The 13,523-nt window shown below is 37.0% G+C and overlaps 2 protein-coding genes across 4 annotated transcripts in view; both read left to right on the top strand.

Annotated features, from left to right (window-relative positions):
• Positions 1 to 457: 457 nt before the first annotated feature.
• The window catches only part of LOC106061027 (uncharacterized), a 64,977-nt gene continuing 51,911 nt past the window's right edge, over positions 458 to 13,523 (top strand). Inside the window, exon 1 of one of the 3 annotated variants that reach the window (XM_056044180.1) lies at positions 458 to 612. The gene's annotated coding sequence lies outside the window, so the exon portion shown is untranslated. Of the gene's footprint in view, positions 613 to 7,374; positions 7,502 to 13,523 lie in introns of those variants that run through there. The other 2 variants (XM_056044181.1, XM_056044183.1) reach the window with 2 other exon arrangements.
• On the top strand, positions 3,402 to 4,454 carry LOC129928571 (uncharacterized). The gene has a single exon (XM_056043227.1). It carries the CDS (start codon positions 3,402 to 3,404, stop codon positions 4,452 to 4,454), a length of 1,053 nt encoding a protein of 350 aa, XP_055899202.1.

Below are 13,523 nucleotides of genomic sequence, written 5' to 3'. Positions count from 1 at the left end.
ATTGGGAGAAAAACGTGTACACAATTTGCACCAGACAGACAGACAGACGGGGAGTGTAGGTGGCAACTTTGTAAAAATAGAATTTAACAGGTAAAATACAAATACACTCGAAAGTGAATAAGTTTTAAAAATCTGCATTACTTTTGAATTTTAGTTTTCTTTGTTAAAATACAAACCACCCCTTAGATGATTCTGAATTCTATTATATTTATTGTTAATCTTTCTTCACCGTTGTAAACAGCAAGGACATAGTATCTGTATTCATTAGCAACTACACTTCTACGACGTCTTCAAATTAGAAGGTTGTGAAAACTATTGATCTAATGTTTACCATCAGATCTATCCTTCACTACACATAGCGTCCAAAGATCTGATAACGCCAGTGTCTTCTTTTAAATAATCACCTTTTTTTTCCATTGAAGATTTCGAATGGCTTTACCGTTCTAAGGGACAGGTTAGATAACTCTGACACGATTGGAAAAAAAACAACATTTGATTGTGAACTACTGGACTATTCAGAGTTGCACAACTTAAGGAGTTACCTTCCATGGTTTAAATTCAAAGGACTATATATATCTAGTAACAGAGAAAAACCAAACAAACATCTATACGGTAAGGCTTTATATAAATACACTACATTATATGTTGTCTTTATTGCATAAATATAGACTCAATGAATTATATAGGTTATTAGAAAGCTGTCTGGTCTATGTAAAGATTCAACCATATGGTCACGTGGCCATTTGGTTTCAAATCAATTGCAGGATTTACATTTTTAGGATTTTAAAAAAAACGTTTCAATTTGTGGGGATTTAGTGGTTAAGGAGTTAAGCGCTGGGCTTCAAACCAAGGGGTCAAAGGTTCGAAACCAGGTGAAATCTTTGGACTTCTGGATCGATCGCATGTTAATGAATCCACCCAACCTCATGAAAACGGCGGTTGGTCGCTGTGCTGGCCATGTGACTCTCTGGTTAAGCGTCTGCTAAATTGTCTGAAGACTAGAGAGATATTGCTAAGCCGCCTCCCAGACTTCACGAAGTGATTAACTTGCCATGCTGCTTTTTAAGAAAAACACATGAGACTATTTATTAAAATGAGATTGAGATTAACAACCATTTACATTATAGCCACGCGCACATGTAGACAAAGAAGAAAAAGTAGTTTAGAGAAACTGTTTTTAGATTTAGGTCTTTTTTTTTTATTCTGCTTTGCGTTCATCGCTAATGCACATGAAAAGTAAAATTCCCCTTCAGACCTTGCGGCCTATGCGGGCAGATGATGTAAAAGTCATCTGTTTCTGTGGCCCAGGATTAACAAGGGTGTCATGTGACCAGTACAACGACCAGCCGCCTTTAATTTTCCCCAACTAATTTCAGGTACCCGTTAGAGCTTGGTGAACTCAGAGGCGCCCCAAAATCCCGACATTCAAAATCCCAGTCTTCACCAGGACTCGAACCCGGGGTCCCCCGGTTCGAAAGCTGAGCGCTTTACCACTCAGCCACCACTGCTTATAGCACTAAGTAATTGTTATTTTCTAGTTGGCAACAGTGAGCTCTCAAGGTGACGTCCTTGAGGTTGCTTATTTAGTTCTTCATTTTTTCATTCGATTACGTTTTTCTTTAGGTTTCATTACATCGCCACCACATTTCTTAATATTAATTGTTTGATGTCTCTGTTGTTGTGGGAAATAAGACTTAAACTCCCCCCCCACCCCCAAGACTTTTAAAAAAGTTCAACTGACTATAACAACGTGGTTCAATGAAATAACTTAATAAGAAAAACATTTTTAAAATGCGAATTTTTTTTTTTCAACACACCATAAAAGAGTTACATATACAAATATGGAGGATAGCTATAAATAGCTAGTCACTTTGATGTTTAGGGTGCACAATATAAAGGAAGTGTTATTAAGTTATGTATTTTACAAGGTATTTGATAAATTGGATGCACTAGTGTACATATATCGCTATGTCCACTTCGATTATTTGTGTTTATTATTCATTTCCTCTGCTAAATTCTGCTTTGCTGTAATCCTTTATTTGCTGACCTCTATCTACGACTATGTCGCCACATGTGATAGAATCTTCTGACGGATTTCCTAGTCATTGGTATAGCCATTTTTCCTGGCTAAAATTTTCCAACGTTCAACATAGGTTTTTTATTTCATTTTATTGAATAGGTTTATAGTTTTTCAACGTATTTCTCAGAAAAAAAAGTCTATATAGAGCGATAACCAACGTACAGAGAAACCTTTTTAAAGAGTTATCGAAAAGCTGTAATACCTCTTCTATAGGTTGAAGGTTGATAAACATAATGTAGAACATTTAAATGATGGGGATTAACTCTTTCTCTCCGTAATTATTTACCAGATTCTGGTGGAATCAACGCTGGTATCGTCAGTTAGGAGAGAAAGAGTTTATTCCATGTACTCGTTGTATTGTTACGTGCGCAGCATAGTGTGAATGTGGGACGGTGCGAATGCGTGTTGAAAGAGAAAGATAGAGAAGGATCCGGAAGTGGAGTACAGTAAACGAAGTTATTATAGTATTTGTTAATCAAGATTAATCTACTATAGATGAGTCTGTTGGTGTATGATTAAGACGTCTCATCTGTTCGTAACAGTTTTGAATAATTTACTGGGGAATATTATTAATGTAAATGCCAATGTTGATTAAACTTCTGGATTTTGAGTACCCCCGAATAGTACATGTCAATGTGATTTTTTGAGAACCACATTCGGCCTGCAGGTCATTTCACATACTTATTCACTGAATGTGTCAGGGACAAACAAACAAGTTATAAAAACAGTGGGTTAGATTCACTGCATGGATCTGGTCAATTTACCTTCAGTCACCATTGAGTTGTGTCAATATGGACAATTGTTTGATGACCTAAAGCCAATTCATTCTGTTATCTAGGTCAGGATGAGTTCTGGCCCAAAGTAGGCTTAAGTCGGTCCGCGCATGTCTGACTTTTTGAATGAATCGAGAGAAACAGTCTTTGTATTACTGGAAAAATAAGAAGAGGGGGGGGGGGGGAGGGGGCGTAACGATTTAGTCAAGTACGTAGCAGACCAAGGCTGGAGATTGCTTAAGACTTGCCTTCAGCTGTAGGCCAAAGAATATCTGATGTCATTAGTTTTAAGATAGGAGCTTCTTTTTTAAAGCTTGAATCAACAATAAGCTTGACAGTCAGATTTGGAAAAAGATTTTATTTTTGTTGTCAGATGAGCGAAGAATAAAAAAAAAAAAGGAGAATGTAGCCATAAGATGAAGGACGAAATAACGAATTGGTGTTAGAAAAATGAGCATTCGGTATAAATAGATTTTCTATCAATACTACTTAGATATGTGACAGTTAAGTCATGTTTGGTTGACAGAATTTGAGAGTCAGTGTCCATGATGCTGGTGACAGAATATGAGAGTCAGTGCATGATGATGTTGACAGAATGTGAGAGTCAGTGCATGATGATGTTGACAGAATGTGAGAGTCAGTGCATGATGATGTTGACAGAATGTGAGAGTCAGTGCATGATGATGTTGACATTATGTGAGAGTCAGTGCAAGATGATGTTGACAGAATTTGAGAGTCAGTGCATGATGATGTTGACAGAATGTGACAGTCAGTGCATGATGATGTTGACAGGATGTGAGAGTCAGTGCATGATGATGTTGACAGAATGTGAGAGTCAGTTCATGGTGATGTTGACAGAATGTGAGAGTCAGTGCATGATGATGTTGACAGAATGTGAGAGTCAGTGCATGATGATGTTGACAGAATGTGAGAGTCAGTGCATGATGATGTTGACAGAATGTGAGAGTCAGTGCATGATGATGTTGACAGAATGTGAGAGTCAGTGCATGATGATGTTGACAGAATGTGAGAGTCAGTGCATGATGATGTTGACATTATGTGAGAGTCAGTGCAAGATGATGTTGACAGAATGTGAGAGTCAGTGCATGATGATGTTGACAGAATGTGACAGTCAGTGCATGATGATGTTGACAGGATGTGAGAGTCAGTGCAAGATGATGTTGACAGAATGTGAGAGTCAGTGCATGATGATGTTGACAGAATGTGAGAGTCAGTGCATGATGATGTTGACAGAATGTGAGAGTCAGTGCATGATGATGTTGACAGAATGTGAGAGTCAGTGCATGATGATGTTGACATTATGTGAGAGTCAGTGCAAGATGATGTTGACAGAATGTGAGAGTCAGTGCATGATGATGTTGACAGAATGTGAGAGTCAGTGTATGATGATGTTGACAGAATGTGAGAGTCAGTGCATGATGATGTTGACAGAATGTGTCAGTCAGTGCATGATGATGTTGACAGAATGTGAGAGTCAGTGCATGATGATGTTGACAGTATGTGAGAGTCAGTGCAAGATGATGTTGACAGAATGTGAGAGTCAGTGCATGATGATGTTGACAGAATGTGAGAGTCAGTGAAAGATGATGTTGACAGAATGTGACAGTCAGTGCATGATGATGTTGACAGAATGTGAGAGTCATTCCATTATGATGTTGACGGAATGTGAGAGTCAGTGCAAGATGATGTTGACAGAATGTGAGAGTCAGTGCAAGATGATATTGACAGAATGTGAGAGTCAGTGCATGATGATGTTGACAGAATGTGAGAGTCAGTGAAAGATGATGTTGACAGAATGTGACAGTCAGTGCATAATGATTTTGACAGTATGTGAGAGTCAGTGCATGGTGATGTTTACAGAATGTGAGAGTCAGTGCATGATGATGTTGACAGAATGTGAGAGTCAGTGCATGATGATGTTGATAGAATTTGAGTTTATTTCGTTGTAATTATGATTAATTATTTCACATTTTTAGATGTTTTTTTTTGAATTCATTTGAATAGTACCATTTTTTTGTGTGTAAACATGTTCTGAAGACAAGACAGTTAGGTAAATGTCCATGTCATGACATAGTTTTATAATATTTAAAATCTTGTTTAAAAATGTGTGCATACTTGGAAAAACTGTTTGCTTATTTAATTTAATGTATTTAAAAACGAGACAGGAGAAAAAGAAATCAATTTTTAATAAATTTTTAAAATGACGAATAGACGAACAGACAAATAACAGAAAAACAATCTCGGTTTATTCGTAAGTTTATTTTTTACAAATGTTTGTTTCTTATTATTGACAGGAGATCAAATCTCTATATAGCTATCAATTTGGTGTCTCTGGTGTACCAAATAGAGGAAGTGTTGATATATTTTGTAAAAGGTATAAGATAATTGTTGTCCACTTTTTAAGCGCCGAAGATTCGAATTTTCTACGCGATTCTGTAGCACAAAATAATTTCTACGAGCCGACCCGCGGCGTAGTATACGCCCCCCCTCTCTTTTTTTTCGTGGGGTAACTCTAGTCCGACTTGCAGAAATAAAAGAGTTTTCTCTCCATGACTTTATCGTGGTTGGGCCATGCAGAGAATTATAAAGAGAGATACTTATAATGCATTGGATTTTCATTTTGTGACTTAAAAAGTTATTGAAAAACGAATATTTAGATATAATTTGAAATTAAAAATCATTTCTTTTTTAAATAGTTAGCAACAGGGACGCTCAATTAACCGTCCTTGACATTGTTTAGTTTATCGTGGAATATTGTAGTAAAGAAGTCGCCTTTTAATTAGAATTTCGTTCGGCGCTAAACTTGTTCTAGAATTGGAAAAAAAATATTTAATAAGCAAAACAAGAAAGTATTTCAAAGAAATAGATAACCTGCACAGCAAAGCTTATATATATATATATATATATATATATATATATATATATTGTAATTGTATCAATTAGTTTGGATCAGTTCTATAATTATATTTGTAATAGATCTAGTCTAACAATAATAAATCTGAGCGATTAGAAATATTTTTTACAAAGTTTATATCAGCTCACTCTGTCTGTATGTCTGGTACAAAGTGTGTACACGTTATTTCTCCCACACTCATTCTGTGATAAAGTTACAACTTCCCACAACTATTCATTGGCATTGATAAGACATGAAAAAGATAATACAAAAGTAATGAATTAGTTATTGGTAATTATTTTGTTGGGTTTAGTCCCTTCAATAATTGTTAACGCTGTCTCTCCCTCACGCGTTCTCCGATCAAGTTGATACTTTAAACACTTGTTTATTGTACCTAACAAAACATGGATCAATAAACAAAATAACCAAAAAAAAAGTCAATTAATTATTGATAATTATATATTTGTTTGATATTGGATAAGGAAAAAAAGCTTGTAAATTATTGATAGATATAGTTTTAAGGGCGGAGTTCTTACCCCTTCAGATAAACTTTGTTGTTGTTTTTTTTTCTCTTAAAGGATTTTTATATTTTGTTAACAATTGTTTTTGTTTAGACGCAGTTTAGTGTAATTTCATTCTTTTCGCTATCTCAAATCATTTGGCGGATCCTGTTGGGGGCGGGGGGGGGGGGTAAGGGCGATAGTTATAGAGGGCCTGAACACTGACCTGCAACCTCGCAACCTGTGGGTAGTTCAGAATAATTGCGCGCTGCCATGTCACAGGTCGTGACGTCAGACCTGTGACGTGCAACGAGCTGTAGGTCTAAACTGCCAACAGATTTCGACAGCAATACCTGTGTGAAGGTTCAGACCTTCTGTAACAATTTGGTCTTGCTACAGCCAAGTTGCTTTCCCTCCTCTTTATAATTATAATAATAGCTTTTATATAGCGCTACTTTCATGCTTATAGCATGCTCAGAGAGCTGTGGTCCAATCTCAATTGTGGACCAGTGGGGTATCTGGGAGAAAGTTTCACCATGCTGCCTTTAGGCGCTCAGTAAACACAACTCTGCTCGAGCCCCCTTCATAGGTAGCCAAGCCAAGCAAAGTTCAAGCGTTCTTAGCCTCTCGACCACGCTTCTCTTTGGGCGTAATTAGCTTTAATTAGAGCATATCCACGCACTAGACATTTTAGTACATCCCATCCCAGCTCTTTGAGACACATTTTTTTTCTTTGGCGACAAATATTGATAAAATACTTTTATGTAGACAGTGGTTATCTTTTCATTGGACTACTAAGACCTCAGCTGAGCACAATATCATGTCTAGTTTAGCAAGGGCTATCACTCTTACTAAAGCAGCCAGTTTAGTTATCAATATCTATTTTCTTGCAGGTATGCTATGATTATCATTGTTTTTTTGCAAAGAGTGCGCTGGTGTCTTTGATGTGTGTGTGTGTGTGTGTTATGTGCGCATATGTGTGATCGTGCTGGGAACCATTATCATGCTATCTGTCCATGTTATCAGCTAAAGTGGACAGTGCAGCTATAGAATGATATGCATTAGAAAGATTAGAAGTGAAGGTATTTTCGGGACTTCCTAAAAAGAAATATTTACACTATACGTTATGGCTCACGCAAACAAAATAGGTACATGCATACATGCATACAGGATAAGCTATTCTTTCCACAGGTATGGCAGTCTCTGGAAAAGGATAAATCAGGGCCGAATTTAAGTAAGTGGATGTTCTAGGCAGGATTTTTGTGTGTGTGCTGCCCCCTACCTTTTTTTCCCAGAAGTGTATATCAGTTTCTTTGCAAAGTAGGCCTAGTATCTTAACATTCGAGTAAGCTTAACTAAATTATGGTCATATAGTCAAAAATAATGTGTTCTTGAAAATCAGATCAAATCCGAGACTTCGTGATTTGGGAAGTTAATATCATTATCTTTATTATTATTATTATTATTACGGTATTCAGCATAGATTATTTTAAACGTCTGCAAGTGTTAAATTTAGTGTTTTTTGTTTCTTGAGGCCTCCTATGCTGGTGAGGTCCTGTGTGAGATGCTCAATTAGCACTGCCTTAAACTTTTCAGCATCGTATTGATATATTGGCCCACAAAGGCACTAAAGCAGGATTAGTCATCCATTCAATTTCTACTGCAACTTCAAAGACTCTCAAGCAAGAAGAGAACATTAGAGCCTCATTCATGCCGCAAAGCGACTAGGAAACATCTCATAGAAATAATGCCTGGACATTAGCTGTAGTCGGAACACGGTTATCCCCCCCCCCCTCCACGCATCTGATGTTTCAAATGGAAAGACAAGTGTATTGTAGGTTCTACAACGATGTAGCACTGTGTGCTGTAAGCTGTCTAATGGGCACCTGCTTTTTTTTTTCTCAGAGTTGACACCCTTGAAGCCTTTCCCATTTTGAGTATAGTCGCAAGGCAACAGATGTTTGGATTCAGAGTTTTTTTTCTGCAATGTGGGAAGCCAGCCAAGCCTGACGACCTCCTCCTGCCCGAATATTAACGGTTTAGGCGCCAGTTGCTCGCCTTGCATATGACAACTCACACACACGTCTAGCTTGTTTTTAGAAGACCTTAGACTCCGAACTCTTTGATCTAATCTTCGATCTAATCTTTGGTCTAAGCTTTGATCTAATTTTTGATCTAATCTTTGATCTAATCTCTAGTCTAATCTTTGATCTAATCTTTGGTCTAATCTTTGGTCTAATATTTGATCTAATCTTCGATCTAATCTTTGGTCTAATCTTTGATCTAATCTTTGATCTAATCTTTAGTCTCATCTTTGGTCTAATCTTCGATCTAATCTTTGGTCAAATCTTTGATCTAATCTTTGATATAATCTTTGGTCTAATCTTTGGTCAAATCTTCGATCTAATCTTTGATTTAATCTTTAGTCTAATCTTTGATCAAATCTTCGATCTAATCTTTGATCTAATCTTTGGTCAAATCTTTGATCTAATCTTTGGTCAAATCTTTGGTCAAATCTTTGATCTAATCTTTGATCTAACCTTCGATTCTGAAAGACCATTCGTTAACAACAAATATACAAACGTTGTATAGGAATAACATTTTGTTGTTTCTCGACAAGTAAACTAAATGTTGATGACATACAATGAAAACAACCTTGGCACTTCATATTGTGCAGGATATAAGTACTAACTTAAAAGTTTCTTTGTTATAAATGTTATGCTATTAGCTACAATTTGTAGAAGTTTGTCAGCCACTTCTAAAGAATCTCCTAAACTTGGACTAGGGTAAGCTTTCATTAAAAAAAACACACACACACACATTCTCAAACTACTGTGAACTAGTCTACTGGAAGAACTGTTAAAGTTTATCAGCTTTACTTCCACTTGTATGAGGCCACTTTTTTTTATTACCTTTACCTATCCCTTGGTCTGTTGGACCGTTGGGGCACCATGTAAGATTTATTGACCGTCTTTCTCCATTCCTCTGTCTTTTGCCTTAGATAGAACCTCTTTCAGTGGCAGTCTTTTATGTTGTCTTCCCATTGCTTTCTCCGTCTGATACTTTTTCTTTCTCCTGGTACTGTTCCCTGAAGGAAGGTCTTTGCGAGCCCCGAAGACCTATGGCCATAAGAGTTTTAGTTTGCGTTTCTTTACAATAGTAAGTAGGTCATCGTGGGGTCTAATCACTGTAGTAACCCTGTCTCTAATCTCTTTGATTGTGATGCGGTCTTTACCTTACTGCAACAAAACATAACTGTAGCTGTAACAGCATGTAACGTAATCAGTAACAACATATAACAGGAGCTGTAACAACATATAACAGGAGCTGTAAGGCCCTATAACAGGAACTGTAGCAACATATAACAAGAGCTGTAACAACAAATAACAGGAACTGTAACAACACATAACAGCAGCTGTAACAATATACAACAGGAGCTGTAACAACATATAACAAGAGCCCCTATAGTGTCACTATAATGATGTGCAATAAACGGAAGAAATTCGACCATTCTGAATTTTTTTTTCTGATACTAAAATCCAGAAGAATCACACTAGCGGGACGTTTTGAAATGTTTTCTTCAAAACATTTTGAACCATACTGTTGCATACGCCCTTCGCAAAAAAAAAGGTCTATATTTGACAAGGTCTTATTAGAACATATAACAACAACAAATAACAGGACCTGTAACAAACACATAGCAAGCTGTAATAACACATAACAGGAGCTGTACAACACATAACAGGAGCTGTAACAACATACAACAGGAGCTGAATCACAACTGGTTAGTTTCCTTACTTTACACTCCATTAGAGTCCGTATTAGATGACCCCAACTAACCTATATATCCAACTCTCAAAAACGTTCTGTCCAACCTGTTCCTCAGAGTTATAGGACTTTCAAATATTATTTTTTAAAAAAATGAAAAGGTAACTCCCTAAGACAGTCTATATAGCCGTCTCTGTACATTTCTTATGTATGTGCTAGCGTGCGTGTATATGTGTGTGTGTGTACATAAACACTCAGATTACTTGACAACATTCCTGTGTTTACTGTATCAACTACGTAACAAAAACTCGAGCAAACACGTACACTTCTTTCACTGTCTTTACTTGAGACTCCAGTATTTATGCATTTTTTAATAACTAGATTTAAATTGATTTTTACTTTTTATATCTTTATAGAAGAAATTAAAAAAGTATACGTAGTAAAGAGAGACTATAATGCATCTTTATCATCAATCCCTTCTGTTCCTTATGAAGCCACGAAGACTGTAGATCTAGATCTAGTTAAAATACCAAATATAATTTTCTATTGCAGTTAGAAAAAAAAATCTAATTATTGGAACCCAAACCAAATATTTTAAACTAAAAAAATACAGTTAGCATGTATACAAAATGAACTAGCCAGAGGGCCTCTTTTCGGCAGAGGAGCTCTCAAAACCTCCAAGTTACAAAGTAGTCCTTCTGCAGTGCCTGTTAAAAGGGGGCGAACTGTTGGACCGCTGGAGCTATTGATAACAAACTGCTCCGTTAACGTGAGGTCCTCATCAGGCCTGAAGCCCTTGGCGGTCACTCAGACAGGTCTACACCTTGAACCGACTCTGCTACTAGACCAGGGTTTCTCAACCTGTGGGTCGCGACCTTTTATGGGGGTCTATTGACGATTTACCATGGGTCGCTTAAGACCATCAAAATGTGGAAAATTATTGTCTACTTTTCTATTGCTGTATGTGTGAGGATGGGTGGGGGTCGCGGCAGAGTGTGGGATTGTAAAAAGGGGTCGCCGAGCTTAAAAGGTTGAGAACCGCTGTACTAGACCCTCTCCAAATGTAAAATCTTGAGAAAACAACAAAGGAATTTTTTCACTTGTTCACAGGAAAATCCCCAAACCATTACTAGTCATGGTTGAGCCTTACAATGTATTGACAGTATTTATGAACAAGATTCTCTAAACCAAACTTTTTTTTTGTTCAGATGTCCTGCTAGCTTATAAGTACATCGCGTCTTTGAATTAAAAAGGGATATTTTTCTTTAAAAGGGGATTAGCTATGTAGAGTTTAAAAGAGTTTTTTTTTTATGTATTACTATCTGGCAAATCAAGTTGCATAATGGAGAGCAGAGCAACGGTTCTAGGACTGTAGGAATGCTCAAGGTTTTTGAAAGATGTCTTTAACTCTTTCTCTCCGTAATTATTTACCACATTCTGGTGGAATCAAAGCTGGTATCGTCAGTTAGGAGAGAAAGAGTTAAAATACATCGCTGGGTATCTAAATCTGAAATACCAATGGCACTAGTTTTAAGCAGGCCATTGGCCTACTAGATAAATCGAGTCTAAAACAAAAGATTTACTTAATCAGATAAGATAATTTTATTGACCAAACAAATGGAAATTCAGTTTGACTATAATCGTTCACCTCAGCATAACTAGTATAACAATAGAAACATAGATGCAGATACGAAAGACATTCACCCACGCTGACCCACACCACCAGTGGTTTAATGAACTAGGCTTTTATGCACTACTTGGTGATGTTAGATGACCTTGCAACACCGTGTTTTAGCTCTAATGGAGAGGAGACGACCACTACGTCCAGATCTGATGGAAAAGTTGATTAATTGGTGCAGGTTCCTCTTTACGAATTGTGCGTTTTTTGTTGTTGTTTTTTTGGAAAGGCAGCTTTCATGAAAAAATTCTTCAAGAGATGGTGATGCTTTTTTTTATTTTTTTTAAATTAGTCTATTTATTCCATGTTTTTGTGCCTTACCAGAAGGTGATGACTAAGTGAACTGCTGATGATTCTGTATAAAAAGTTTAATTATTTTGTCGATTTTTACCTTTTCTTACTTTCTAAGATAGAAGAGTTATAATTGAATTTGGTGTAAAAAAAATTTATGTTAGGTACTAAACACATTTTTCTTTCTCAACTAGATCTAAGTAAATGTTGTCAGGTTGTCAGGTTGAAAATTACTTTCTTTTTACCTGTTGCTAATGGGAGCGGTGATGAAATGAAACTTGTTTACCTGTTAATTTGTTTACCTGTTAATATGCTTACCTGCCGTTGTGTTTACCTGTCACTGTGTGGACGGAGCTTCATTTACAAGGCGTATTTCATTCATATGGTCACTTCGTTACGGTCTCCCTATGACAGATGGGATTTAGATGAGTTATCTTCCTTTGAATTAGTTATGACTAATAACTAAATACTAGAGCTAAGCAAATTAATGCACACACTGTCTCAGTAGAGTTTCACTAGCTAACTTGTGGCATGTGTGGCTTAGTGGCTAATTAGCTTTGGGGTGCGGGGGGGGGGGGGGTTTAGGGCTCGAATCTTTATGTAGACATCACCTTCACCTGCTCCTTAGTATTTTGGACCGCTGGGGCACCACACATGTTCTGCCCACCGTCTCTCTCCATTCCTTTATGTCTCATGCCAGGATTAATCTCTTGCATTGACAGGCTCGTCCATTCCTTGATGTTGTCCTCCCATCTCTTCCTCTGTCTGCCTCTCCTTCTTTACACTGGTACTGTTCTCTGCAGGAAGGTCTTCGCGTTTGAAGACTAGGAAAATAAATTAAAGTCAGCACGAACTCTCCCCCCCCCCCCCCCGGATACTCGCAACGTCTGTATTTTAGAAGATAAGATAAGACCTAGTTGAGCACGGAAGAGACATGCTATGCAAAGCCAATGCTACTACTAATTTTAATAATGGTAATAACTGAGAAAACGTTCCTTTTGTAAACCATTTTAAAAATAAATCGTTTGAGTTTGTAAAAAAAAATGTAGGTCTGAGACAGATGAGATACTTATTTTTTTTTTTTTTTAATGTGTAAACTCTGAAACAGAAGCCGAAAATAAAATATTTACATATCAACCAAAAAGAAAGAAAAGCAAGCCTTCGTTTAAATTCATACTTTGGATTGTTAAAGTTGTATTTATTACATAATTCATTGAGGCATGATGGGAGCGGTGTTTGAGAAAACACAAGTATTATAAAAACAACAACAGGATTTTTACTCATCCACTTCTGTGTTTTTTTCACCTTTTGTTGTTTTTTTTTTCGAAATCTGGCCAACAGGTTCATGTAGCTAGATTTCGTGGCATTGGGGGGGTCCCTGGATTGTTTTCAACAGGTGTGTACAGGATTGCCCTCCTTGTTGTCAAGGTTAATGGGGCAGCACTTGCCCATCACTGGAGGTCATCCGCAAAGGCACGTGATCACTTTAACAACGTTTTAGAGATCACGTTTTAGAAAT

The sequence above is a fragment of the Biomphalaria glabrata genome, chromosome 10 (genome assembly GCF_947242115.1).
Source record: "Biomphalaria glabrata chromosome 10, xgBioGlab47.1, whole genome shotgun sequence".
Taxonomy (NCBI): domain Eukaryota; kingdom Metazoa; phylum Mollusca; class Gastropoda; family Planorbidae; genus Biomphalaria; species Biomphalaria glabrata.
The sequence above is the reverse complement of the archived record's forward strand: the minus strand, read 5'-3'. Positions and strand labels throughout refer to the sequence as shown.